Genomic DNA, 27,220 nt, shown 5'->3' on the forward strand with positions numbered 1-27,220 from the left:
ATGGTTACTGCTCCCAAAAGTACAAATGTAAAATACAGGCACATGGAGAAAATCATTGATTTGGCTATGTAATAAAATCAGTGACAATGACAGAACCCGTACTACACTCCCTATTAACTTCTGCACTTCTTACTAATGCCCCTTCTAAATCTGGCCATTCAGGTAAAATGACTTCAAATACTCAAGTCAGCTTCAAATACAGGAAACCAACATGGGGCTGCTGGTTGTGGTCTGAGTTACTTGGTCAGTTACCCAGGACTAGATCTACTTGAATGAACTTGCATTGCTTCCAACAGAGTGGCACCTAGATTTATCAACTATATAAAAATTTCAAAAAGGAGGCTACAGAACAAAACCACCACAGACTCTAAACTATGGCTGACCCTATCCACACACAAAACCATCAGCTTCTGTAGAGGCAACGGTCTGTCAATTTAACCCTTGAGCCAATCCAGCCCTAATCTGCACTACAGGCCATGTATCCTAATTAACCCCAATTAAAACCAAGACATTTTCATCTTCCCTCCGTTTACACCAAATCTATACACACAAATCCACCTACTTCATGACGATCCCACCCTAAACTACTCAAATCGATTCAAAACCCCCAACATATACCAACCTGCCCCACCTCTCTCACCAATATTCACCTCTTATCCGCCCAAATTGCTTCTGGATGCCCTATAAATTATACACCCCTCTATAACCGAGTCCCTTCAAATTAAGGTTTCTCTTCATCTCACCTACTAATCCAATCAGGTAGACATTTCACTCTATCCCAATCCTATTCTTCCGGACACCAACACCGACACCAACCCCATTAACTCCTCCGTCCAACTATACCCCTAACTCCGACCCAGCCCAATTCGCCCCCCTCAGGCCAGCAACGCCGGTGGTAGTAGTGGGATTTAACTCCTTCTGCAGCGCATGCGCCGAAACCACAGACACAAACAAGGAGGGGGTGGGGGAAGGAGGAAGGAGCTTAAGACACTCCGGGAGAGTAGCGCGCACCCTCCCATTTTGGGCTCGCGCCGCTGCCGTTAAGGCGGGAACCGGCGCTATCTCTATTCCAGCGCGAGCCTCACCAACCACCGTGCGCGCGGATCCGGAGGCTCGCGCTGGCGGCCTGAGCTCGCTCGCGCGGAGCCCGGACACTGCGCCTGCGCCGCGGCAGAGACTCGTCTCTACCGGGTCCGCTCCCCTCCGACACCCCGGCAACGCCGACTTCTCACCCCTTTGAGCCGCTTGACCAGGGCACTCTTCTGCCCGCTCTTCGCTAGGCCTCGCTGCTCCAGTGCGGCCTTCAGGTCGGTCACCCGCAGCGCCTGAAGAGGCTTCCCGTCCAGAGTCACCTCCTCCAGCTCCGCCATCTTGCGTGAGGTACTCGGGTCCGTCCCGACGGCTTCGGGCATCTTCGGTAATTTCCGCCAACGCCCTTCGAACGTACCGAGTTGACCCCGCCCACTGCCATAGTCAACCCCTCGATTACCACTCAGAACTCCCCGGGTTCCTCCGGAACTGCTCGGGTATTTCCGTCTCTACATCGGCACCAATCAGTTCTTTCCCTCCTCCAGCCACTTCCCCCTCCCTCCCTCTGCTTTCAGAGCTCGGTTATTTTCGTCTTACCGAGGCTGTGAATCGAATGTACTCGGAAGCCGTCGACTGTGGCATAACCAAAATCGGAGTTACTCGGCCATCTCCGAACCTAAGGCTGTAGACGCTGAGGAGCTTGGGTGTTTGGGGCTGGTCCGGGACCGGAAGTGCGTGGGCTGCCGGGCTGGCCCTGTTTAGGGTTTTCAGGAAACATGGAAGCAGGGGCGACAGTTGGAGTTTAAGCACTTTTGTGACGGTCTTCGGGTGCCCTGTGAGAGGAAAGGGGAGGTAAGCGGGGTAGAAGTCTTTGTCTAGGCTGGGTCAGACTTGGTGTTTGCGGGTTACGCTAGTAGGGCGCACTGCCCGCTCTGCTACCGATCCCCCTGCCGCCTCCCAATCGCTGAGTCCCCGCCACTCCCATCTAAGACTACGTTGCTCTTTGGGTCCTTGGAATGCCAGGCTCCGTGGCCTCCAAAGTGGGCAAGTGGCAGCACCGTGTCTTTGGGCCCAAACTGTGAACTGATTCATATTCTTTGAATTTGAGTTTGCTGTGGAGGCCATGTCGCAAGACCCGACGAAAGTTTTTTCTTACTCGAGTAAGAATAAAGTTCCTTAGGAGGAATTGCTGTGAAAAAGGCGATCTCCTTGGACTGTTTGGGTACTGGACTGATGTTGATTGCTTAGAGGTTCTTTTCTTTGTTACTACAAATACTCCCAACTTTCAGCAGAGGAAATGCAGACAGAATAGATTACTGATAAGTAGTTTAAGGTTTTCATTGTTAGAAATTCAAACTGTGGAACTCGAAACCTGATATTCAAGTTAACTGACCTTCTGTTTGCATTACTGATGCAAATCAATGGCAGGACATCACTGTATGTTTTGCATTAAACCTTGAAAATGTGCAAAGACATCAGTCGTTACACATCTACAGCAGTGTAACACTTATTAGACTCCTAAGCCACCAAACCGACTAGACTTTTTTCAGTCTTGAATAAATATGTGGCTTCTGTTTTTTCTTACTGTGTTATCTTCTTTTGGGTGAGGCACCCTTACTCTGCTCTTAATTTTTCGTGGTGCTTTACTGGAAATATAAGGAAGAAATGGATGTTAGAAAGTTCTGGGCATAATTCAGAGGCTATGTGCACATTACAAAGAAGGCTCTTTCATCATATGTGATTTTTTTTTTCTTTTCTCACCGTTGATAGCTCTGGATGATTAGCATCTATGCCCAGGACCATCTGCATGTACTAGATTTTAAAATGTGTACCTTTTTTCATCTTAAGGAAGGTGAGATGCACCAACATTAATCGTTTTTTCTTCACTCACCCTGGAACACAGAAGTAGGCCAGGGAGAATGAGCAAGAAATATGTTGGTTATTTTTAGGTTTCTTATAAGAATAATGGAGAGAAGGGGTCAGGGAGGGTGATGGGTCTGAAAAAGAGGGAGGTTGGCAAGTATGAAATGAAGTTATTCTTGAGTGACTTCTCTGAGGTAATCGGATAATGACCTATATGAATTATCCTTTTGTTTTCCTGTAAGCTGAATTGTTGAAAAGTAATTTTATCTGTAGATGCTGTTTTTGATAAGATTCCTTGTTGGGAAGTTGTATTTTGGTTACTCTAGAGAGTATATAACAGTGCTTTTATGTTTCAGGATGCCACTGGAATCATCTTCGTCTTCAATACCACTATCCCTCCCTTCTCCACTACCTCCAGTACCAGATGGTATTACTAACTCTTCCCCTCCCCCAATGTCTTACATCACTTCCCAGGAGATGAAGTGTATTCTTCACTGGTTTGCCAGTTGGTCAGGTCCACAGCGTGAACGTTTCCTACAGGACCTGGTAGCTAAGGCAGTGCCAGGAAAATTACAGCCACTGCTGGAAAGGCTGGAGCAGCTTAGTGTGTCTGGAGCAAACCGACCACCTTGTATCTTTGAGTGCCAGCTACGACTTTGGGATCAGTGGTTTCGAGGTTGGGCTGAGCAGGAGCGCAATGAATTTGTCAGGCAGCTAGAGGTCAGTGAGCCAGACTTCGTGGCAAAGTTTTACCAGGCAGTGGCTGCTACGGCTGGTAAGGACTGATGGGCATTAAAGTCAAAGAAGATACTCACAGCTGGTGGAGCTGCAACTTCACCGCGAGATCTTCAGATGTGTTACTTAAAGGCCTAGGAATGGTATCCTGATCTGCTAACTGAACTTGTTGACCAGTACAGGCTTGATTATTTCTTTGGGGGATGAAGGGGCAGAGGGAGAGGGAGAGAGAGAATCTTAAGCAGGCTCCAGGCTCAGCACTGAGCCCAACACGAGGCTCGATCTCACAGCCCTGAGATCATGACCTGAGCCCAAATCAAGAGTTGGACGCTTAACTGACTGAGCCACGCAGGCGCCCCAAGGCTTGCTTATTTAACGTTAACAGCCTATCAACTGGACTGCTCATAGGAATGTTTTCCATCTAAGTCAATCCAGATCAGCAGTCTGCCTCCTAGCTTGTTCCTTTCTACATGTCACACCCTCAAGAATTCCATGGCTTATTTTGCAAGTATAACCAGAAGGAACCTACACATTGTAACTCAAGTGTATTGCTGGCCCATGGGGCTATAAAGTAGAGCCTTCCTATTCCAGAAACAGAGAGAAGGACTATTAAAAAAGGTCATGTTTTTGTAGATTAACTGGATTCACATGGCTGGTTTCACTGCCCTTATCAGCTTCTGGCATAATTATGTTGACATCCCAACTATTAGCTTTCCTAGTGATAATTTTGTAAGATTATGGAAAAATCAGGAAAGGGAGATAATTCGTTACTCCTTTCTCACACTGATGTTTATTTGAATCTAAATAGCAATGACTTTTCCTAAAGCATATGTGATATTCTTGGAGCTGGTAACAGATTCCTATTCTGTAAGTTTGATTGTGAAACAAAAACAAGTGACACTCTTCATAGGTTGAAGGGTTTATTTTTTGTATCAGAATAAAGAATGGATCTTCAGAACCATGTCTTTCGCTTTTTTTTTCATTACAAGGCTAGTATAGAGGTGATACCTAAAGAAAGAGGCATTTTGAGAAAAGCAGAACTGAAGTGTAGACTTGCCATCCAGTTGTCTTCCAAGAAATAATCTTCCATATCTATCCTGTTATTCTCTGGGTAACATCACACCTCCCTCATTCCTGTAACTGGGCCCCTTGTGTCTTGGAGCTCTGGTGAACGGTGAGGGCCAGATGGTGCCACCAGAAGAGTAGCTCGTTTCTGATAGGCCACGGTTCCCAGTGCACCCACCAGGATAAGCAGTGTTAGGCAGAGTCCTGTGGACAGTGCTAGATGGGTCACAGAGGGCTTATGGTCCAAGATAACCAGCAACCTAGGAACACAGAAGTAATGTTTGGCTTGGAATAATGCCTAGGCTTACAGGTGAAGGACTTCACCTTTATCCTAATACGCAGAGCTCATGAAACCCTGCCTCTTCCAATCAGTAAGCTACACAGGAAGTCAGAAGTCAGGAATATAGAACCTGAAAGTAGGAAAAAGACCAAAGTCTGAGCCTCCCAGCAACTTAAGTTGTTGGAAGGAGACCTAACTTGGCAGTGAGGGGAAGTTTAAGGGAAGAGTTAGACTATGGTGTTTGGGTGACTGGACATGGTGCCCCATTAGTACTTAAGGGAGGAAGAGGACTAGGATCCCTATGTCCTAGAGATGGAGAAGTCCATGATTGTGGAGGGAAAGGTGTCCCATAGTGACAGAGCTGAGGTGATCACATTAGTTGTCTTCTGAAATAACCCTAAAACTACATATGAGTGAGAGCTTAATGCAATTTCCAACATCTGGACTCCAGAAATTTGAAAGAAAACTACTTAGGATATTCTCTTACTTGATGTGTCCCGTGGTAAAGCTGGCTCCTCCATAATGTACTTCTAGGGGCTTCTGCTGGAGAGTCAGGGTCAGGTCCCTGTGCAGCATACCAACCGAAGACCCTTGGCAGCCAGGGGACTTGCCCATGTACACAGTGAACACCAGACTGGTGGTAATGGAGGGGCTGTGGAAATAGCACCTATAGGGACATTTGGATCTCTTAAAGGAGGAGGAATCCCTGGAAGAGTATATCTCCTGAAGCAGGTGCAGGCTTAGGAGTGGGATAAAGTCTTTAGAGGAGTGTTGTGAAGTAACCCACTTAAGCCGTTCCTGTGGCCCACTGTATAAATCCTCAGCCTGAACTGTCCCTTTACCTGCCGGTACCGCCTCTGCTCACCAGAGCCTGGAGTACTGCTTCGGTCAGCCCGTCCAGCTCTTCCTTCCCCACCGAGGGGCCTGGGGGCCCAGCTAATTGTAAAGACAGCTGGAATAACAGGTCTTGAGGCGGAAGACTCACAGGTGGGGAAGTAACAGCACTGGTACCTATGAAAGTTTGACAAAGCCGACCCCGGGGACAGAAGAGAAGACCAGAGTACCCAGGTATCTGCAAGGAAATACATAGCAGGATGTATTTAGGACCTCAATTGCCTGCTCAAGCCCCCCTTCTAAGGAAAAAGTACAATCTAGATCAGGGTCATGGACTCAGTGGGCACTTAGTGAAAAATGAAAGAACATCGGAAGAGGTTGGAATAGTACTGCTATATGAGCACTTTTAGACTTCCTTTTGCCAATGCACTATGTGGCTTTTTGCTTATGATACCAACCTGAATAGCCTTTCCGGGAAGGCATGGGACCCAGGCTGTCCCCTCGGCCCGCACCTCATACGCTCCTCTCTCTGTGCATTGGTGTAAGTAGCAGCGGCCGGTGAGCTCTGCTTCCACCGGATGTGGGATCTCAGACGGATGCCTGGTCTCATCCTCACGGAGCAGGTGTGAAGTGAGGTTGGCGAGGAAGCAACGACTCTGGGAATGGTAAATTTCCCCATGGGGGTTCTCTGCCCCGGGTGGGAACCCGTTTTCCTTCTTCCAGCATTCACTCTGAGGGGCGAGGCAGGAGGCAGAAAAGCGTTTACCGAAATGCCTTAGAAATTGACTCCGCTCTGGGCCAGCTCCATTCCTTTCCTTTCTATTCTCTAGTCATCTCACCCCATTGGCCAAGGGCTTGTACATGCGGCAGCCTTCCAGCATGGGGTCTGAGGAGCAGCTTCCCTTATCCAGATGCAGATAGTGGCAGCCCAGCTCACTGCGTGGAAGGGAGGGCAGCTGACCACTAGGATCCCCGACAGCCGTATCACCCCAACCACACAGCACACCTACCTGCCAGTGCAGAAGAAGTCTGAGGAGCCAGCCCCACATGTAGTCACCAGGCCAAATTCCAGGCCAGATCCTGCTGGAGAGATAGGAAGAGAAAGAGCCCTCCAAACAAAAGAAGCCCCAAGTGTCCCTCAGCTCGAGCTGTGCTCACGGATTCAGTGACACCTCAGCGGCAGAAAATCCCCACCCAAACTCTCACTGCCCCCACGGCCCTCTGCCAGTCTCCCCTGTTCTCACCCTGGCCCCACGGCAGCTCCTCTGCTGCGCTGTGATTGACTCGGTACCAGCCGGAGTCTTCGAAGGCGGCAAGAGTGATGGGATCCAGTCGAGTGCGCCGGGCACCATCAAAGGTAGCAGTCATGATAGAACCCTGGAGCAGTCGGGCCTCCCAGTGTGAAGACAGAGGGCCCTAGGGAGGAGGGAGCTGGTTGCCACCTGACCACTCCCTCCTCCTTCCAGCACCACTGGGCATCCTGTTCTCACCTCTTCTTCCAAGGGAACCCCCGGTGAAGCCCCTGGCACTCCCAAGTGTCTGGCCAGGCTGTGGCTAACAGCTGGGGTGGTAAGAAGCAGTTGTCCCCACTCATCTCTCCTTGTCACTTGCTGCCTTGTAGAACAGTTCTCTCTAACTGAGCACAGAACGGGAAGAAGGAAATATGAGGTGAGGAACGCTTAGGAAGAGGGGAGCAGAACTGGAAGGAAGGCATTGGTGGGGGGCTAGTGATCCCCTCTTGTTGACATCTTGGGAAAGCTTGCCCTCATTCCTCCCATTTACCACTGGGTCCTGAGGGACAATCCCGCCACTTCTTGAAGAGCTGTCCTGAGAAACCCAGAGCATGGAGCAATTCATGGAGTGTGACCTGAGGACAAATGACCGCAGGATGAGGGAGACCGGGGACGGAGCAGGTTGACCTGCCACTGGATAGTTCCTCTGCCCAGTCAGCTCTTCCTAGAGTTGAGGCACCTTCTCCTCCATCCTTAATAGATTCTTTCATTCCGTGGGAAGCTGAATGACCTGCCCCTCTCCCCAACCTGTTTGCGCCTTCCCACTTATCATGCAGCAGTCACCATGACAATGTCACTGTGGCTGAGGCTGGGGCTGGAGAGATGCTGGGCACAGTAGATGATGGTACCAGCAAGGGGTCTGTCTTCCGAGTCCAGCTGGCAGCAGGCAGCATAGGCTATGACAGAGGGCTGTGGATGGGCCAGGACAAGGTCAGAGGTGGAAGGCAGGGAAGTGGGGGAACACAGAAGCACTCTTCCTGAAAATGGACACCCAGGGAACTCAGCAGGGATAGCTCCAGGGGATGGCTTTGAAGGGGTTTAGCTCCCACCGAAACTTCATCAACATGACCGAGTCACCTCAAATAATCACAAGTTAATAAAAACTGCCTTTGTGCTCTCTTCCCCTTCCCATAATATTTAAAATTAAGAGAGGCAGAACAAGAAAAGGATTTGATTTGGGTCTCACCTCTCCACGGCACTTGGAAGTGTGGGCCACCCACACATACAGGAGAAAATCCGTGTCTTGGACCCCGGGTCCATCTGGCTGGACCAGTTGTGGGGGACCGTGCTCTGGCCACAATGCGTAACCACGGAGATGGGCATCTGGGATCTGTCCAGAAGTGAAATGTTGCATCTAGCTTAGCAGATGAGGACAGCAGGAAACTGGGAGTGAGTCTTTATCAGAATAGGGACTCCTGCCATCCCTCCTACCCCCAGGTCTCTGATTTGATAAACTGCCAGGGGGAGAAGGGGCTCAGGAAGTTACTTTTGTTAGGAAGCACATTAAGTAATTTTGATGTTAATAGTCTTGGAGAAGTCAAGGCAGGCTAGAAATCTGAGAAATTGCTCTCACCTTTGCCCCCAGGCAACTCTCTCCTTTGTACCCTGGGTTCAAGAGGCTGCACCTGCCAAGCGTGAGTATCTGTAGGTGAGCTGGAGCCATCTTTGGGTTCCCTGAAGAGGTCGTATATACATTCTCAACAACACGAACTCACCTGTGGTAGTTTGGAGCGTCTGGGTCCCCCCAGACAGCGTGGCAGTACTGTGCGGGGTCTCGACTCAGAAGCAGAGGGCCTTGCACTGGAGGGACTTAAAAAAATGAGTGGTCAGTTTCACCTCAACATCTTAGAGTTCCTTTTCTCTGGTCGTCTTCCTGCCTGGCCCTCTGCTCCTCAGCCCTCCTGTTGCCTCCCCGCTCACCTGTGAGCATCCCCTGGAGTTGCTGAGCAGCCTGTCTGGCTGCGGCCAGGGCCAGGGCTCGTGGTCCCCCTCTCATTCCTGCTCCCTCCGGCTCCCAAGCTCCATCTGATACAGGGTCTCTGATAGAGTAGGTTCGTATTCGTAGGGGCTGAGGCTCATGGGAGCCAGGCAGGGCGAGGGCGGAAAAGCGGAAGCTGGGTGCAGGTTGGGAGAGATGGGGCCTGAGAAGGGTCACAGACTTCTGCGTCTCATCATGTAGGCATCTGCTCACAGCCGTCCCCACCAGCAGCAGCAGCAGGAACATTTTGCAAGTGTTTCTTCTTTACCTGGCCAGGATCCTGTCTTCTGCTCCTCTCTTCCCTGCCTCACTGACTTCCCGCTTCCCCTTCTCTACTATCTCTCTCCATACCCCTCTGCACCTCTCTCACTTAGCTTTTCAAGATTTGAGTGTGTTGTTGACAAAATCCACATCCGCAGTTCCCAGCAGGAGGTTGGATGTGAACTAGGGCCAAAGCTGCCACCCCCAGAGGGTGCTAGAGGTGGGGAGCAGAGTGTGTGTGTGTGTTTGATGGTGGGGCAGGGGGGTGGGGGAAGGGGAGGCAGTGTTATTACTTAAGGCCTCAGCTGATCTTTCCAGGGGGGAGCCTGCCTCATTCAGGAATCTCTCATCCTAGTTGCCCTCCTTCTGAGTAGATAACCTTGGAACCATCCCAGAACTACAAAATCAGTGTTAATGTAACGGTGTTCATGGGGACACTCTGTGCTTCATAGATGCCTACTTATCTTATTGGAGATGGGCAAACGAGGCTTCTGCACATCCCTGGCCCTGCTCTCAGAGCTGGGTGGACTCTAACTAAACTGTGAGGCTTTCAGGCACCTCTCCCATCTATGCAGGGCACTTAGTAGGTGCTCAGGAAATACACTTTGGCTGACTGACCCCTCCTAGGAAAAGCTGTTGTGTTAGCTCCGTGAGGCTTCACAGAGCCACATATGGGCATGCTGGAAGGGAAAGTCACCTCTTAAAATGGACATTAATAGAATGTGCTCAAGGATGTTCTCACCCAGCTCTTGGAACTCCCTGTTTTCTCTGTTCATGCTGTGTTTTCACATCCTGTTTCCCCTGTCTGGATACACTCCTCCTTCCCTGCCCACCTGGCCAATTTCTACCTTCCCTATAATTATGCTGGGAAGCCTTTTGTGCTTAACACCTTCTGCCCAAATTCCGCACTTGGAGGGGGAAGGGAGCCCACTTCACAGGAGGGGCATCTCCTCCTCTCTCTTGCAATGATCACTGGCTTAGTGGCTCTCCCTTTCTTCCGGTCCCTCACTCCTTCCAGGTAAGACTGCTTCCCGGCTGGCTTGGTAGCTGCAGTGCTCAGCACTGTCCCCAGGGCCTAGTCGTCAGTTTGTGGATGAAGGAACAGAACCTAACCCCATTGCTTAACTTTTGAAGAAACAGGTCAGGGGTGAAGTGACATAAAGCAACACAGCTAATTACAGACAGGACAAGAGTTTACAGAAAAGCTGCTGACTTGCCAGGGAGGCTCGATTTTATACTTGGACATTACCAAACCTGTGGCTGGAACAACCAGTTACAAGGGAGGCAGCCAGATGCTGGAGCCAAACCAACTCTGTCGCTTTCCACCTAGGTGACTTTGGCCCAATGCCTCCAGGCTTCCATTTGCAAAAGGGGGATGACTGCATGTCCCTGGCAAGGTTGCTTTGAGGAGGAAGCAAAGACTTCTTCAGGGGCATCTGGGTGGCTGAGTAGGTTAAGTGTCAGGATCGTGAGTTCAAGCCCCACATGGGGCTTCATGCTGGGCCTGGAGCCTACTTAAAAAAAAAAAAAAAGGGTGCTGAGAACAGCCTCCAGCTCATGTTCAATACCAAGTCACGTCAGCGGCTCATATTCTACACTTTCAACTCAGTGGAGAATGGCTCTGTTCTTCTTGACATGTGCATCAATCTTTACAGGGTTCCTCTTCTTTTTCTAAGGCAAATCTTTTCCTCCACGTATCACATGCCCTCCTTTTCCTGGCTAGGCGGGCAGATTTGCCCAAGGGGGTCAAGGTCTGTGGGGCTCTCCTCAGGTACCCCCACACAGCCCCCACCCTGCTGCTGTCACTCCTAGTACTTTGCTGCCCCCTTGTGGCTGCATCGAGGAGGGTGCTCCCCGGCCAGGGCGGGAGTTCAGCTGAACTTCACACATGCCTGCAGAACTTCTACCTTCCAGCGGCAACGGCACCAGAAACACCTCGTGCTTCTTCTGCTGCAATACCTCTTTCCTGCTTCTGCCAGGCAAATTCGTCCTAGTCTTTCCAGAGCCAGCTGAGAGGGTCTCCACCTGCTGAGTTTTTTTTCTTTACCCACCTCCCCCCGGGGGGGGAAAGGTGGTTTGCCTCGTCCCTGTCCTCCAATACCAGTTCTCACACATCTTTCAAGTAGCGCTATTACATTCTCCTGACATTTATTTTTGTGCTTATTCGCCTGCTAGACTGTGGGCAGGGGCTGAGTCTGATTCGCCTGTGCCTCTTTGAAGAGGTGTTAAGTAGGCACAGAGGGATAACGGAGGTGGGAAGGTGGCTGGGAATAAAGAGGAGGTAAGGAGAGAGGGTGAAAATAACAGTTATTTGAGCATACCCTTTGTGCCCAGATGTCTTGCAAGTGCTTTAGAATCATGTATTCTTTTTGGCAACCTTCCAGGGTAGGAATGATTATAATTACCCCAATTTTACAACCGAGGCACAGCAAAATTAGGCAGTGTGGGTCAGTGGTGAATGTGGGGTTTAAGCCACCCTGCTATCATTTTCTCAAGTGCACAGTGTGGAGACTAAAAGTAAGATCGATCGATCAGAGAAGCAGCTTGAGAAAGAGGGGGAGCGGGGAGAATGGGTGGAGACAGGAGGGAAGAAGGGTAAGGAGAGGATGCGTTGTGGCAGAGGGTGGGGCAGACCACAGAGCAGAAGATGAAGAGGGCAGGAAGGGACAAGGTGAGAGGAGGAAATCAGGGACAGGGAGGGAAGGCGTTAAGGAGAAAGGGGAGGAGGTAGAGGCCAGCTAGGATAAGGAGAGGGAGTGGGAGAGGATGGGGACGAGCAGAGCATGTCTTGGTGACTTCATGGTCCATGTGGATGTTCCATCTGGCATACTGACCTCTCAGTTCCTTCGCTGGCCCATCTCCAGCATTCTCTGTTCCACTTCAGCAAGCCACTCCCGGGAGCCTTATCATCACCAGAAACTGTAGCACCTATGAAATAACTGAATCAAACATCACCCGCTCTGATATGATCTCCTTTCCTTACCATTGGTTTGCTCAAGTGGGCTTACTGCCGCTCTTCTAGGGGCTCATGGAAGAACCGCTGGCCCTTCCTGTCTTTTCATCTTCACCTCCAGGCTCATCACCAAATCCCTCCTTTGAAAGGGATTTCCTTCACTGTCTGTCCTGTGCCTTCTGCCCCCGAACGTTTGTCTTCTCTACACTGGCCCCCAGCAGCTAAGGACCACTGAGGGCAATCACCCCAGAGGACAGCCTGCGGTCACGCCACTGGCATCATTGACTTCAGCGGGGCGCCCTCAAGTCAGAGATCTCAGTCCTCTTCCCTCACAGCACCTGGGGTCTTGCTCCTCTGAGCCTCTGCTCGGTCCCTAGCACTGAGCTCCTCTGTCCTGGTAAAGACAGAGCCACTGGACAGAACAGGCGAAGGCGCCGCCTTTTTCATCCTCCCTGCACTTGTGTCTATCGCTGCTGCTATCCCTTCTTTCTCCTCAGAGGACAGGAAATATCCTCATCCTTTGGGAGGTGGTTCATCCCTCCCATGCTCTGGATTCCTTCAGAGGGAGATGTGGCTTCAGCCCCTCTCTGACTCGGTCTCTTCCCCAGTCCATCAGTGACCAGGAAGGGCCTGCCTGGGGCCTTGGCATGCATTTCTCTGTCTGCTGGGAACCCCTGCCCTTTGCCTGTCTGACTCCTCCCTCACCTTGCAGATGTCTGTGTGTTACTTCCTCAAAGAAGCCTTGCCTGACCTTCACCTTTCAGTCAGGTGCCCTTGTTAACATCCATCCCAGTCACCCTTCGCTTTTGCCACATACCCCTGCCCATTTAGAATAATCAATTTATTTGAGGTGTTGTGTGTGTCTATCCCCTTCATGATCTGTAACTGGGGCGGAACTGCTCTCCTCCTTTATCCTGTAGCTTCTATAACAAGCAAAGTGTCCAGCCTGAAGTAGGTGTTATAAGTTTTTTTTTAAAGATTATTTATTTATTTGAGAGAGAGAGAGAGAACACGAGGTGGGGAGGGTTGAAGGGAGAAGCAGACTTCCCGCTGAGCAAGGAGCCCAATGCGGGGCTCAATCCCAGGACTCCAGGATCATGGCCTGAGCTGAAGGCAGTCACTTAATCAACTGAGCCACACAGGCACCCCTATAATTATTTTTTGAGCAAATGAATACATGAATGGGCATGGTGAGGAGACAGGAGGGATGTGAGTGGGGAGGGCAGGTGGGGATGTAAGGTAGAAGGTGAGGAGAGGAGATGGGCAGTGTGGGGACAGGATGGTAATGAGGATGGGTGGCGTGCAGAGGTGAGGTTAGGGATGGAGGGGAAAAGCAGGGAGGGGAAGACCAGGCAGAGGCATCTCTGTGCTGGGCCTGAGTGAGGCTTCCAGACCCTGAGTGGCTTCCCAGGAGCTCTTGTCCCTTGGTCCTGCTGCTTGAGAGGTTTGGAGGCCCAGCCCGTAGGCGGGGTTAGACTTTATCTTGGGGCGCAGCCCTAACCTCAGATGGTGACAGAGCGGGAGCCAGCCGGGGTTTTGCAAACCGTCCCGATTGCAGCAGGCCAGCCGGCTCGCTCTGGACGGCGGGTGGGGCCTGGGCTTATCTCCCAAGCGCAGCCCTAACCTCAGATGGTGACAAAGCGGGAGCCAGCAGGCGTTTTGCAAACCGTCCCGATTGCAGCAGGGTGGGATGACCTGGCCAGGGCCAGCAGTGCTAGGTGTGGGGGGCGACATAGGCTTGGACAAGTTGGGGGCCTCGGAGTAAGTCTGGCTTGTGGGAGCCATTCTGTATGTGGCTTGCCTCTACCTACCTCAGATCTCTGTTTCTAAAACCAAAGGGAAGGTCGCAGCTCTGTAGGTGGGGCTCTCCCTGTTAGGAAGCCTGCCAATTCCCAAGTCCTAGGACCCCTCTGCTCTTCCAGAAGTCAGAGTTGGTGGCCAGTGGCAGCCATTTTCCTCTAAGAGCACCGACCATGTCTCCAGCGGGGTAGCCTCCTGTGCCTTTGAAGGTTTTCCAGGACCAGGCCTGCTTATAGTTGCACTGACAGGGGCCAGTCAGAAGTCCTGTCCGAATTAGACCATTCCCACTTAGGAGTAGCACAGGCTGAAAGGGGAGGTGTGCTTGCTGGGGGCTGGCGAGGGTGACAGGAAGTGACTGGCCTGTCGGAGAGGAGGCACACAGGCCCTCAGCCAGCCCTGGCTATCGCTGCTTCAGCATCTCCTATACAGCCCCCTGCATCCTATAGCCCCCTCCCTCACTGGTGCAGGGTAGGGGTGGAGGCGAAGAGGCCCCTTTCCACCCCCACAACCCCAACCGGGATCTTGCAACACTGGGATGGGGGCCCTGGGGGCCCAGGCGTGTGGCAATCCGTCGGGGGTGGGGTGGGAGGTGTACACCGAGCAGGGGAGCGGCTTTCACAAGCAGCCACTGCAGGACTGACCTTAGCTGGCTCACCTTGGGCAGCTTCCTCTCTCTTCCCAGTATCACCAAACAGCCTTCCTTCTCCTCTGCCATTTCCCCCAGGCCTGAGATCCTGACTTTCAGCTCAGCATTCTCATCTGGGTTCCAGGCTCAGCTCATGAGGGAAAACTGGGCCTGATCCCACTGTAGAGTCTAAAGCAATGGGAATGCACATGTATGCTGTTAGGATCTTGATCTGCTGGTTTCTTAAAGTCAGTGTGTCCCGAGGATTAGTGCCTTGGGGCTCCTCCTTTCTGCCTCTTCTTTCCCTACAGCAACTCGGGAGAAAGGGCTTGGGTACTGGAATCTTGCTCTCTGGCCCATATGGGCTTCTTAGAGACTGAGCTCTCCTGCAGAGGGAATGGAAAGAAAGTTCTTGGCAATTTCATTCTAGATGGAGGAAGGCATTTTCTTGCTCTTCCCTTTCCTCCTCCTTTCCATTCAGGCAGCCTCCTTGGCTTCCTTTCTTTTTCTTGATCATCGGATGTCTTAGGCCTCCCCGCCAGTTTGGCACGTCTGCCTCCTCCCTGAAATTTTTTAGGTTTCAACTTCAATGTCACCTCCTCAGAGAAGCTGTCCTTGACCACCCCAGCAAAAATATCCTCCCTTCCTGCTTGTGTATTTGGTTTTCCCGAGTGGAGTAATTAATGAATTTACTGAAGGTGCTTTGTAGAGGTGTGAAGGAACCGGACTGAGGGAGAGCTGCAAGGAATGATGAAGACATTGGCTAGCTGCCGCAGGCTCCATTACTGCCCCCAAGGCCATAAGGGTGGCATCTGTGAGAGGGGACAATGGAAGGTGCCCGTCCCCCACAAGAGAGAGCTGGGGGAGAAGCACTCAACTTTATCCTCCGTGCAACATCCTGTCCCACCTGGAGCACAGCACGATGACCAGGGGTTGAGGGGATCTAGAAGGGCAAAGGAAGACACCTAGTGTGCACTATCGTGGTGCTTTTTTCTTCCCGCCCATTCGGCTAAGACCTGGATCTGTCTTGGTCACCACAGTGTTCTTGACACCCGACGAGGACCCACAAGAGGAAAGATGTTTAACAAATACTTGTTGAATAAGTCTACTCTGGCCCACACCAGTCGAGGTCAGGTGAAAAGCCTGATTCAGAAAATGTGTCTTCAGACTACCTGTCACCTCTCTGGGATGTGATCTGCCAGAGATCTGGGGCCATGTTCGCCACCTGTGCTCATGCACAGACCAGGTGTGCTCTTTTCTGAAGCCGGGGCCATGACTCTTCTGCAGCCCTGGTGCCAGGCCCCTGCCTCAAGGAGCCACAGGGTGGTGGGGGGCTGGGAGGAGACCCAGTTCTGAATGGTGGGAAAGCAGCTCCGGGCTGATGCTGAAGCAACCGAAGGTCCCATCACCCAGAACCTTGAAAATAAGTCAAGGGGCAGTGGTCTTGAGCTGAGAGGAGGAAATCCGGAGGTTGAGTCACTTACCCTGTTCTGTACAAACCCCCCTTATGCAACCCCATCCCCCTGGGCTAGAAGTGAGGTGTAGGATTCTCCTGGGCATCTCCCCCTTATGAACTCAGGACGCCCACTGGTGAGGGAATAAACCATCCAGCGAGGTTCGAATTTATCTACCCAGACCAGATCTGGGACAGTAGGCTCCAGGGACAGGTGGAGGAGAGAGTGCCTGACGGACACAGAGGCAAAGGCAGGAGAGGGGCTGAGTCCTAAGTGAGGCAGGCATGGTGCACACAGGTGCCCAACACATAGGAAGTCTCTGCCGCTAGGGGTGTGGAAATAAGGGGAAGGGTGGGAGAGAGAGAAGAGACTGAGAGGATCCTGCCTTTCCCCTCTCAGAAAGTTATTCCTTGACCTCCAACTCGGGCTTTCTCAGCAGGGGCCTACATAACATTGGTGGTCTGGGAGATACTCTGGCCCGCACTGCATCTTGTGTCTTGACAGTCCTTGGTTACTTGCTGAATGGAACTGGCAGGCCCGCCCCGTGCGGTGTGCCTCTGTGGAGAGGGCGTGAGCATGGCCTAGAGAAGGTGCCCTGTGCTGACACAGCAAAGGGACAGAGAGAGTGTCAGGAGAATGTCTCTTATCCCCTCTGGCCCTCAGCCGCTTTATCTGTAAGATGTGGCTCTCACTATCTTGCTCGTCTGAGGCCAAAGCCCACCAGACGATCTCTTGAGGTCTCCTCCAGCACCTCCGGAGATCCGTGATTTTTTTTGGAGCTATTTTTGGCGCTGCCTCTAAGCAATTGTGTGACTCTGGCTAAGCACCCCACTACCACCCACTCCCCACCCAAGGCCTCAGTTTCCTCACCTGCAAAGTGAGAAGTTTAGATAAGATCCTAAGGTCCTTTCAGTTCTAGCAAAATGGAATAATAATGACTGGTCACCTTACCATGTGCCAGGCCATGTTTGTCTATGAATACAACAACACTGTGAGGTGGGTACTAATGCTGCCTCCTTCTATGGTGCAGATGGGGAAACTGAGGCACACAGGTAACTGGTTCGCATTGCACAGCTAGCAAAAACAGGAGGGAGATTCAGATGGATGCCCTTGGGCTAGTGCTCCATGAAAGAGGGTATGCTTCACATGAGGGGGTTTCACTGGCACAGGTGGATTATTTTCCTCATTATCAACTTTCTCCTGTTCACACAGGTCTCGAGGCCTTTCCCAATGGAGTCTCCCCGCAGGCACTCAGATTCTAGTGCTATGGGGAACCCGAGTCCCAGGGAGTGAGGGACAATGAGGGAGTGGGTGGGAGCCACGGTGGGGTGGCGGATGTCAGGCTGGTGGGCTCAAGTTGTGGAACCAGAGAGAAGTGGTCGAGTCCTGGCTGCAGCGCTAGGGAGCCCTAAATATGGCAGAGCCATCTGGAAGCTGACAGGAGCTCCCAGACCCATATTTCAAGGCACTGGGGTCAGCAGGCCTAGGCATAAGGGACTGGGTGGCACTGGGATCTCCCCCACAAGCCACAGAATTCGGTTAGGGAAGTATCTGGAGGCTGCCGCAGGCCCGGTGGGGTTGTTGGGTGGGGTGCCTTCATCATCTGGAAGGACAGAGTGGGCTGGGGTGGGGGCGGGGGAAGAGAGGAGCAGAGTGGCAGACACACAGCCTGGCCGTGTGGTGTGCTGGGGGCAAGCTGTGGGCAGTGTATCTCTATTCTTGGATATTCATCTGGGAATAGAACCAAGAGATCTGCAGACCCAGCAACAGGCCCTCCCTGCCCTTGGAGCCCCCATGTTCCACGTGCACCCCCCCCCCCCCAATTCCCAGGCCTGGGGCGTAGGCCCATTACTGAGTCATAGTGCAATTTTATTCGGCCACAGAATCATTATGCTGGGGTCTGCCCTCCTCCCTTGCCACCCGCTGCCATTTGTCCACGGTCTCTGTCTCAGGCTTGGCCTGTGAGGTGCTCTAGGGCCCCAGCAGGGTAGGGATCCCCAGGGTCAGGCTGGGCCGGGGCAGGGGGAGGGGCTGGTGCCATAGTCTGTCAGCCTGGCTCAGCTGCAGCCCCCCACGCCCTTGATGAGGCTAGCGGCCTCAGGGATCTGGCGGAAGAGGTTTCGAAGGGTGTCCAGCTCCTGGGTCAGCTGCTCCACGCGACTGCGGAGGCGCTCATTCTCCGCCATGTACTCCAGCACCTTCTGCTGCGTCTCCAGGATGCGCCTCTTGGCCTTGTCGCGGCTTTTGCGCACTGCGATGTTGTTCCGCTCCCTCCGCAGCCGGTACTCCAGGCTGTCCTTGTTCACCGCCTTCTTGCCTTTGTGCGAGGGGCCAGCTGGGGATGGCGCCTTGAGGAGGGGGCTGCAGGGGGGTGCGGCGGCGGCCACAGGAGCCTGGAGGGGAAGGCACAGACCGACCAGAGGTGAGGGCTGGCCAGGACGCAGAGTGGCGGCCGGGCGGGAATCGCAGCAGTCGGAAACGCCCAGGCATCAAACAGGTCCGGGGTCCAGAGCCAGCTCTGGTCTCCCGGTCAGAACAGCCATCGCCCTGCCGCGTGCAGAGGGACCCCTGCTCTGACCCAGACTCTCTTTCCCATTCCCACACTGTCTGAGGACACTTTCCTTCAATTTCTTTTGAGGCTCTAGTCTTAACAATTGGTAGGCATTTCCCCTTCCAGAAGCAGGCGGCAGAGAAACAAGAGGAAGGGAGTGATGGGTCTCGAGGTCCGGGCAAGTCAGCTGGCCGGCAGGGACTGTAGGACGTCCGGGATCCCAGCCACATGGTGGGGTTCAGGGTGAGAAGGAAGTGACAGAGAAGCAAAGCAGGGTCGTGGTGGTGCGGTGAGCACAGTGGGTCTCCCAGAGCAAAACACAAACACTGACCCCTAAGCGCAAACAGAGCACAGAATGCCCCACCTGGCATTGGTCTCCCTCCAGCCCCTGGGTGGCAGGAACGAGATCTGACCTGCACTTACCTTGAGGACGCGCAGGGGCTGGCTGGGTGCTGCCAGGGCCGGGGGCAGGTGCATGGCCGTCTGCCCGCAGTGTGCTACTTGATACTGTAGGGGATTATAGCTGCCGCGGCTGGCCCCTCGGCTGCCCTCTGGCCCCCGAGGCTCCTCCTTCACAGCCACAGCCCTGGGGTCATAGCTCCCTGGGCTGCTGTAGATGCCAGACCCCAAGGCCTTCCTGTCAGGGCCGAAGGTATGTGGTGGGTAGGCGAAGGGCCGTGGGTCCGGTGGCAGGTAGTGGGGAAAGGCAGGGGTTCCGGGTCCCTTAAGGCCTCGGGCCTCAGGTGCGGGCTTCACCGCGAAGAGGTCGGAGAGGAGCTGCTCCTCCCCAGACTCGATGTAGGCGGAGAGGTCGATGGAAGCCTCATGCTCACACATGTCCCCCAGCTCCCCGGGCCCCGCTCGGCCCCCTGAGAACTCAAGAGGCTGCTGGCCAGCCCGGGGCTCACACTCGTAGTAGGTCCCGTGGGACATGGCCGGCCCGCCCCCTCGGCTCCCCGCCCCTGCCGCCCTACTCTTGGGGCACCCTCTGGGATGCTCTGCCTGCCCTCTCCCTATCTCCCCCTGCCCTAGATCTGCCCTAGATCTGCCCTCTCCGTTCTCCTCTGTCACCCACTCCTGAGTGGCCTCTCTCCTCCCACCTCTGCTATTTCCTTTTCCTTCCTCTGTAGTCAATGCCTCTTTTCTCTTCCCTTTTTTCCCCCCTCTCTCCCTGGGGTGACTTAGGGAGGGGCAGGGCGCACCCCAGAGGGAGGGATTCAGGGCTTAAAGAAATGGGGCCCCTGGCCTATTTAGCAGTTGGGAGCACTCCTTAGTCAGGGTCCAAGCCAGGGCTCTGAGATGCCTGGCTGATGCTTCTGGGAATGCCTCCCCCTTTCCTCTTGAGTCCAGGGGATTCCAGAGTCCTCGCTGAAGGCAACACCTCACTCTGAGTGTCCTCCTCCCTCCGACTTCCAAAAAGTTCTGTGCAGAACGAGGTACCAAGTCAGAATGAACAGAGAAAACCCTCTTCCAGTGCCGACCCCCCACCTGATCTGAGCTCCTCCCTTGACACGCCTCCCTCTCTGTCCCCCAGCAAGGCTGGGCTCCACCTCCCCCCAGGGGCAGTCCTTTCCTTTTGTAGCCCCACCCCCAGGGCATTCTTTTGGGGGCAGGCCAGGGGCGTTGTTTGAGGGGGTTATAGTGATAAGTTCTGCGACCAAGCCATACACGGGGTCCTGTGGTGCAGAGCACGCTCATTTGCTAGGATTTTGTGCAATAGCCCAAACCCTCTGATGCTTCTAGCCCAGGGTGGCCCTAGCAGCCGGGCACTGTCGCTCATTGCCAAGGCTGGGCTGAGGTACCTGCTCCCGACTTGGGCCCTGTGCCCCAGGCCCAGGCAGGCCCCTGCCCCAGGAGCCAACAGCCACACTCTTCTGGTGGGTGGCTCCAGTGCTCCCCCTTCCAGCTGCCCTGCACTGCGGGAGCCTCAGGTTGGTGCTCTGCCCCCTGCTCTGGTCCTGGGGCTCAGCCCTGTTTCCTGTGCCTGGGGCCACAGGGCTCAGGCACTCCCTGCAGCTCGGCTTGCTGTCTTTCCTCCTGCGTGGCCGTTCTCTGACCTCGATGCGTGTCTCTTGGGTCCACTTCCTCTTGTGAGGCTTGAGAAGCCTTCTCTTTTGTCATCATCTCTTCCTGGGACTGCTTCAGGGGCTCCAGGAGAAGCCCATGCTCGGCACTTTGGGTCTCATGCTGGGCCCCCTCTCCCTTCCCTTTTCTTTTTCCTCTGGGAACTCCCCACTCTCTCCTGTTAGAGGCATTGCTGTGGTTCTGTTTTTACCTTGAATTTCACCTACAAAAGGGACTAGAGGTCCAGAAGAGGGAAAGGATGCAGAAATGCGTCACTGGCTCTTTGATCATTGGCAAATGCTGGGAGCACCCCATGGAGGCCAGAAGATTTAACAAGTAGGGTACACCAAGGGCCAGGCCACAGTGGGGACAGACGCAGATGGGATATGGGTGGCACTGAATGGTAAAATAGAGTAAGCAGGTGCAGACAGGCCTGCCTCTGCGTCAGGATAGTTACCCTTCCAGCCAGCATCTTCCTCCCTCCCTTGCTCCCCACCACCCCATCAACCCCAGGAGCTTTCTGGGCACAGTTTAGGGTCCTTTCTCTGAGAACCCTGACCTGGCATTGGGAGATCTGTGTGCATCCTGGAGACAGAACTCAGGGACCGGAAGGGTAGGTTGGGTAGGTATCTGTCTCATCTCCCTTTCAAAGGACCTTGGGTCAAACAGGTAACCAGAGCTGAACTACCTCAGTTTGGCAGGAATGCCTCTGTTGACCGGCAGGTGGCAATATTGGTCCAGAATGCGGAACTAGAGGGGCTGCTGTGGTCAGGCATCCGGTGGACGGCAGGGGGCAGGCTTCCGCAGCCCTTGCAAGGGCAGGATCCTGCCGGGCCTCTGGGAGGAGGGAGGGGAATCGTGGTGAGGTGGGGTCTTGCAGCGCAGTTACTGGGAGAGTGGGCAGGCTGAGAGGACTGGGGCGAGGGTCCTGTCTCAATGAGCAGAAATTCTAGGCCTCGGGACGCCTGGGTGGCTCAGTTGGTTAAGCAGCTGCCTTTGGCTCAGGTCATGATCCCAGCGTCCTGGGATTGAGTCCCACATCGGGCTCCTTGCTTGGCAGCGAGCCTGCTTCTCCCTCTGCCTCTGCCTGCCACTCTGTCTGCCTGTGCTCACTCTCGCTTCTCTCTCTATGACAAATAAATAAATAAAATCTTTAAAAAAAAAAAAAAGAAATTCTAGGCCTCTCCGACTTAGAAGTAGTGATGACGGTTAAGGCCTGACGTTTTCTGGAGTTATGCTCTTTTTAGTAATTGAAACATTCACTTTTCCATACTGATCGGTTCCCTGTGAGTTAAGTAGGAAGGAAAGCAAGACCGATGCCATTTTAAATCTGCCTTATCAAGGAGGGAAATTAGGCTGAAAGGCCCAACCGCCCAAGGTCAGGCAAGGATGCAACTTTGCTCTTGGGGGGAAAAGGCAGTGGACTAGTTCTTGAAACCCCTAGGCAATTAGGGATAGAGAAAGGGGGAGCTGTGTGACTCAGAGAGCCCTGTTTGCCCTTAGTCTGCCGCGCGGGTGGGAGGGTGGGGGGGGGGGTAAGTGCGTCAGTAGCCAGTGAACGGGGCCCTGGAGGAAGCAGGGAAGTGTGCAAATAGAGCCGGCAGGAAATGAGAAAGGCTGGGGCCAGGGGGAGATAAGTGATCTCCCTCCAGTCCCTCACCTTCTAGGCTGGTGGCTGACGTTGCTGGAGTACTGACATTACGTTTCCCAGTAACCGAGGAGTTTGGGGAGGGCAGGAAGCATTCTGGATATCTGGGCAGGGGAGGAGGGGGGTCTGGACAGGAGCAGGGATGGGGAGGGCAGTCCCAGACAAGAGCTGGGGGAGTCTTGGGTTCTGTGGAGTTGCTCAGGTGTGGAATGAAGCCCTCCCTGGTCAGCAGGCTCTCTTTCTCCTTTCTGCTTCAGTTGCTACCTGTTTGCCTTAATGGAAACAGTGCAGGTATATTTTCTTAGTGACTTTGTAACAGGCCTCAGTTCAAAGATCACCTCCTTCACCAAGTCCTTACAACAGGGAGCCAGCCAAGCATGGCAGCGGTGGAGTGTCAGAGAGACCAGGGCTTAAATCCTGCCTCTGTCACATCCCAGTCTGGTGACCTTGGGCAAGTTATTTAACCTTCCTTGTAAAATGGCAGTAGTAACTTCTACTTTGTCAGATGGTTTAATGAAACTTTGTATGGAGAGCAATGTTGAGTCTTCCGCCCTTCCTCCCACCACCGCCCACAGTTTATCTGAGTGTCCTAAGCAGACATTATCTACAGCCCCATCTGATGCCTCAGTTTAACAGGCATTTTGGGGCACGGAAGTAGCAGACACAGTGCAGGCTCTGGGGATCTGGCAGATTCAGCTCCTGTCTGCCATGGCTGGAGGTCCCCCCTCCCCAAGCGGGCAGGGTGGGCAGTCAGCAGTGCCTATGAGCCAGGAGCGTTCTCGCCCTCTTTCCCTGTAGATGATTTGCTCCTCGAGGGTAGGGTCAGATCCATTTTTTGAACCTTTTCAGCTGTGGTGACCGTATTGCCTGAATAAGAATTAACGAAAGGTGGATTGTCAAGTATGAATATTTTTATGGAGACAATGGAACAAAGCGTTTGAAATCTGTGCTGACCCAGAAACTTCGGGAATAAGTTTGCTATTCTCACAGCACCTAACAAATTCCTTGGACACAATGGTTATAAGGTGTGTCGTGTGACTAATTAACAAATGAATGCTTATGCAGCTATGATTTCGGTGACACCCCCCCCCCCCCAAATTCCCTAAGGTCAGAGCATCTGAATTCCTACCATTAAAGGACTGACAGGGTTAAGACTGGGTAAAGGCCCAGGCTAAACATAAATAACTTGTGCTCTGGAGGACACCCACATTTACCATGGCCCAGGTTAAAAAGATCAGCATGTGTCACTTATGTGGGGAGGGGGGCTGCTGGTGATGGATAGAAGTGAGTGTCTCCACAGAGCGAGAGGGGCTTTGGGGAGGGCCGGACTTGCTGGAACAGGGCAACATGGAGAATACAGTGGCAGCCCATGAAAAGGAAAAGTGTGTGTGTTGGGGAAGAAGGGGTTCAAAAGTGTGGATTTGAGACCTCGGGGACAGCCTCTTGCATAAGACTGGCCTCTGCCCAGTTTTGCCGTCAGTATCTGGGGACAACCTTGGGCTGAAGATTGAGGAAAGCTTTGAGATTCGGTTCAAACTTTTTTTTTTTTCTTTTCTCAGAAAGTACTAAATAGGTTAAGTGACTTGCTCAAGGACACAGAGCTGTTTGGTGGATGCTGAGCTGGAACTTAGAGCCAAGCATCTGTGCCCTGTGACTGGCACGCCTCCAGCCTCAGTCTAGAAAAATGCCAGCCACAGATGAGGAGTGTTGGGGCTGGGCGGGGACTGGGAGTGAGGCATTTTGCCTGCCTGTGTCCTCACGTGTCCCACATGGTGGAGGATGATGTCTTAACACCCCCCCTCCCCTGCTCATGTCTGTCAGACATGCTGGCTCTGGAGTAATGCTGCCCCAGAACAGGCAGCTGGGACGGCTGCCCATGAAGGAGGCACTCCAAGCAAGCACTGGGTCTAATCCCATCAACTTCCTCCAGCAATTAACCCAAATCACCAGTGGACATGTCCCTACTGTACCTGGTTCCTCCTTTGTCCCCACTCAGCAGCCTTCCTAGACCGCAGACTAGACACGGCCCTCTCATTCAGCTCCGTGCAGCTGAGGGGACCCTGCCTCACGTCCCAGTCCCTTCTGTCAAACCCCTTGGATCTGGCTGGCTGCTTTCCTAAGTGCCCCTGGCTTCTCTCCATAGGCTCAGTCCATCCCTTCCTTTCCCATTCAGTGCCAGCTGTCCCAGTGCCAGAAGGCTTGGCTGACCAGACCTTGGAGAACCACTCTGCCATTGCCTCCCTCCACTCAGCAAAGTCCTGTCTGCCATCTACCTTCCCACCTGGGCAGTGGTGATGTTCTTCCTAGCTAGTTTGCAGGAACTTAATGAACACTTTGGGACTTCACTGAAGAAATGAGGAAGTTTTTGGTTCAAAACGAAAGGTAGTTAAAAACCAACCCCTCCCCGCCAAAAAATGCAAGAGAGTTTTTGAGTCTGCTGGTACTGGGTTCCTGGGACAGAGCAAGGGCCTCTGGGAATGCCATCCAGGAAGGAACTTAGCAACAAAAGTCCTGACGAAGATAGGAAATGCCCGGGGACTCTGTCTCAGAAGGTCACTGAATTACTACCACCAACAACTTCGTTTCCATTTAAAATTTTATTACGTCAAAAGAAGAAAAAAAAAAACCCTCCACAAAACAAACTCTAACCCTAGACCAACTCAAAGACAGAAGATTATTATCCAGGTATAACTAATGCCCGCCCCACCCAAACAACCTTACATTAAAAAATTTAAAAGAAATAGAAATGCCAGCTTCAAAAATATTTATCCAAAAAAGTAAGGCATTCACTTTACGAAACAAACGAACAAATAAACCCAAACAATTGAAGGAGGGATGGAGGTTGGTGGAATGAGAAGAGGGAACAGGAGGGTGGTCCCCTGACCTTCCAGGGGCCAGGCCCAGCACACCTGGGGTCCACTCTGAAGGGACCGGAACTCAAACCAAACCTGACATCTCACCAGTTGGGGTTGGGGGGAGGCAGTCAGGCAGGCCAGGTAGGAAGCTGGGAAAGCCAAGCAAGCCAGGAGGACTCCCAGCATATTCTAGTTGAAGCAGGTAGTAGGGGGAGGTAGGAAAGGGGGCCCTCCTGCTTTGGGATGAAAGGATCCTAGTCCTTAGCACATCAAGTGTGGTAGGGAGGCTGCAAGGCCCAGGGTAAACATGGTGGTGTTCCCTTGGAGCGCAGGGAAAGGCAGCCTCTGCCCACAGGACGGCCAGAAGTGCACAAACCAGAATGTGTCTCCAAAATGGGTACTTTCTGCCACTGCCCTTTCATTCTGTTTGGGAGGCTGTCCTAAGACAGGGCAGTGGTGGGACCAGAAGGGGAGGTGTCGGAGTTGGGGGAGGAGGAAGGAACTGGCCTTCAGAAGACACTCTCTCCCCACATAGTCTCTGAGGTTATGGGATGGGCACACTTCTGGGGGGTGGGTGGGAAAGCACCCTCCATTCCAGAAAGGCTTTTCATACCAGGTCTATCCTGAGGGTTAGAAATCAGGGAGTATTTTTAGGTCCAGTTCTTGGATAGGAGGTGATTTAAGGCTGATTTGGCTTGGGTTTCTGGCCTGAAGGTCTTGGGGAGCCTTCATACCAGTTGGTCCCGGAGCCAAGCCAGAGAAGAGGGAAAGGGCACAATGGGGGCTGCCAGCAGTGCTGGTTCCATGGAGGTATGTGGGGGGCGTAGCTGCAGGGATCATGGAGTGACTGTACCTTCTCACTGGAGTGGGGAGGGAGGAGCTAAGCAGCTTTGCCATTAGGAGAGAAATGTCCTCTACATCGAAAATAAGAAGACTTTCTGGCTTCAGGAAGCTTTGGCACCGAGTGGGGGTCAGGATGAAGGAGACGGGGCAGGGCTGGGTTTCTGCAATTTGAGCCTTTCCCAGTCTGTTCCACAGGCCTGGCTTGGGTTAGGGGGAGGGGGCGGTTCTCCTGCTCATTGGTCCTTAGCTCAGTAGGGAGGTGATGTCCTGCCAGGAACCTTGTTCTGGACAGGGAGCCCAAGATGGGGTGGGGTGAGGTACCATGGGGAGGGGGAGAGGAGAGGGCAGAGGGAAGCATCTCTCATTTCTTGGGTCCCTAGTAAAGGGAGGGTGATACCAGTCTCTCCAGCTGACCTTTAAAGATGACAGATTTGCCTGAGTCTGTCCCTCCCCAACTGACTCACTGTTGCTTCCGGTTCTCTGAGCAGAGGCCTCCCTTGGGCTCAGGAATGAGGCGGGAAGGCAGTACTGACTGGGCTCCTGAGGCGGGAGGGCCCTGTGGGGTACGGCCAGAAGCTCCACTCTCCTCCCACTTCTTGGAGCAGCCCTGGTGAGGGTTTTAGACACAGGTCCTGGTGGCGAGAGGCTAGTTCTTTGACAAATGTCAGTGTATTTGTCTATAGTTTTGTGTGTGTGTGTGTGTGTGTGTGTGTGTGTGTGTGTGTGTGTGTGTGTTGGGGGGACCTAGGCAAGGAAGGAGAGCAAAAATGGGGTATAGGAGGAAGTAGCCAGCTGAGAGGCGGTGGTGGTTCTCAGGGTTGGGGCTGCTCCGAGTCCTTGTCCTTGGAGGCCTTGGGTTGGTAGATGGGCTGCCGCTGCTCCTCTGTGTCCTCATTTATCTCCTCTTTCCCCGAGCCCGCTTCCATCTCAGGGTACACAACCACACACATCTTCTGGCTCACGAGGGTTAGTGACTCTATGGGAAGTTACACAGAATGGGTCAGTGCTGAGCATCCCACCCGCCCCACCAAGCCGGCCATGACCCTGCTCTACTCCCCTGCCCCAGGTGTTGCCTCAGCAGAGCCCCGGT

At 53.1% G+C, this 27,220-nt stretch overlaps 5 protein-coding genes and 1 long non-coding RNA gene across 15 annotated transcripts in view; 2 read left to right on the plus strand and 4 right to left on the minus strand.

Annotated features, from left to right (window-relative positions):
- ACIN1 (apoptotic chromatin condensation inducer 1) overlaps positions 1-1,400 on the minus strand; it is a 34,894-nt gene extending 33,494 nt beyond the window's left edge. For both annotated transcript variants that reach the window (XM_047737747.1, XM_047737746.1), the window contains exon 1: positions 1,233-1,400. In XM_047737747.1, the coding sequence (XP_047593703.1) occupies positions 1,233-1,370 (138 nt within the window). In that variant the 5' untranslated portion in view covers positions 1,371-1,400. The remainder of the gene's footprint in view (positions 1-1,232) is intronic.
- On the plus strand, positions 1,297-4,585 carry C7H14orf119 (chromosome 7 C14orf119 homolog). Of its 2 annotated transcripts, none has more exons than XM_047737764.1 (2): positions 1,297-1,417; positions 3,249-4,585. In XM_047737764.1, exon 2 carries the CDS (start codon positions 3,250-3,252, stop codon positions 3,676-3,678), a length of 429 nt encoding a protein of 142 aa, XP_047593720.1. In that variant the 5' UTR covers positions 1,297-1,417; position 3,249; the 3' UTR covers positions 3,679-4,585. The 2 variants fall into 2 exon arrangements, with proteins under 2 accessions (XP_047593720.1, XP_047593719.1); XM_047737763.1 differs by lacking the exon at positions 1,297-1,417 and adding an exon at positions 1,457-1,881.
- Positions 4,535-9,572, minus strand: CIROP (ciliated left-right organizer metallopeptidase). Of its 3 annotated transcripts, none has more exons than XM_047737753.1 (14): positions 9,019-9,572; positions 8,814-8,907; positions 8,672-8,723; positions 8,285-8,428; positions 7,882-8,007; positions 7,589-7,673; positions 7,297-7,442; positions 7,051-7,222; positions 6,817-6,886; positions 6,646-6,742; positions 6,265-6,537; positions 5,815-6,044; positions 5,460-5,639; positions 4,535-4,952 (listed from the first exon to the last, which is right to left on the minus strand). In XM_047737753.1, the coding sequence occupies exons 1-14, from the start codon at positions 9,320-9,322 to the stop codon at positions 4,745-4,747; spliced, it is 2,181 nt and encodes a 726-aa protein (XP_047593709.1). In that variant the 5' UTR covers positions 9,323-9,572; the 3' UTR covers positions 4,535-4,744. The 3 variants fall into 3 exon arrangements, with proteins under 3 accessions (XP_047593709.1, XP_047593708.1, XP_047593710.1); XM_047737752.1 differs by having other exon boundaries at positions 6,817-6,889; XM_047737754.1 differs by lacking the exon at positions 5,460-5,639 and having other exon boundaries at positions 6,817-6,889.
- On the plus strand, positions 9,567-26,925 carry LOC125104876 (uncharacterized). The gene is made up of 5 exons (XR_007128752.1): positions 9,567-9,581; positions 13,141-13,151; positions 19,373-19,379; positions 23,816-23,822; positions 26,814-26,925. It is a non-coding gene; the product is annotated as an uncharacterized LOC125104876 (long non-coding RNA).
- On the minus strand, positions 18,030-21,636 carry CEBPE (CCAAT enhancer binding protein epsilon). 2 transcript variants are annotated; one of them, XM_047737761.1, is made up of 3 exons: positions 21,473-21,636; positions 19,144-20,142; positions 18,030-18,562 (listed from the first exon to the last, which is right to left on the minus strand). In XM_047737761.1, the coding sequence occupies exons 2-3, from the start codon at positions 19,651-19,653 to the stop codon at positions 18,227-18,229; spliced, it is 846 nt and encodes a 281-aa protein (XP_047593717.1). In that variant the 5' UTR covers positions 19,654-20,142; positions 21,473-21,636; the 3' UTR covers positions 18,030-18,226. The 2 variants fall into 2 exon arrangements, with proteins under 2 accessions (XP_047593717.1, XP_047593716.1); XM_047737760.1 differs by lacking the exon at positions 21,473-21,636 and having other exon boundaries at positions 19,144-20,224.
- The window catches only part of SLC7A8 (solute carrier family 7 member 8), a 51,057-nt gene continuing 48,847 nt past the window's right edge, over positions 25,011-27,220 (minus strand). For all 5 annotated transcript variants that reach the window (XM_047737755.1, XM_047737757.1, XM_047737756.1 and 2 more), the window contains one exon: positions 25,011-27,106. In XM_047737755.1, the coding sequence (XP_047593711.1) occupies positions 26,943-27,106 (164 nt within the window). In that variant the 3' untranslated portion in view covers positions 25,011-26,942. The remainder of the gene's footprint in view (positions 27,107-27,220) is intronic.

The sequence above is a fragment of the Lutra lutra genome, chromosome 7, assembly GCF_902655055.1.
Source record: "Lutra lutra chromosome 7, mLutLut1.2, whole genome shotgun sequence".
NCBI lineage: Eukaryota > Metazoa > Chordata > Mammalia > Carnivora > Mustelidae > Lutra > Lutra lutra.

What these genes read in the sequence shown, in the direction of transcription:
- C7H14orf119 (XM_047737764.1), top strand. Translation starts at nt 3,250, where the DNA reads ATGCCACTGGAATCATCTTCGTCTTCAATACCACTATCCCTCCCTTCT.
- CIROP (XM_047737752.1), bottom strand. Translation starts at nt 9,322, where the DNA reads ATGTTCCTGCTGCTGCTGCTGGTGGGGACGGCTGTGAGCAGATGCCTA. An exon ending in ACTCCAGGGGATGCTCACAG is followed by an intron (nt 8,908 to 9,018) that starts GTGAGCGGGGAG and finishes CATTTTTTTAAG; the next exon opens with TCCCTCCAGTGCAAGGCCCT. An exon ending in GGAGCTGCCGTGGGGCCAGG is followed by an intron (nt 6,890 to 7,050) that starts GTGAGAACAGGG and finishes CTATCTCTCCAG; the next exon opens with CAGGATCTGGCCTGGAATTT.
- CEBPE (XM_047737761.1), bottom strand. Translation starts at nt 19,653, where the DNA reads ATGTCCCACGGGACCTACTACGAGTGTGAGCCCCGGGCTGGCCAGCAG. An exon ending in AGCCCCTGCGCGTCCTCAAG is followed by an intron (nt 18,563 to 19,143) that starts GTAAGTGCAGGT and finishes CTTCCCCTCCAG; the next exon opens with GCTCCTGTGGCCGCCGCCGC.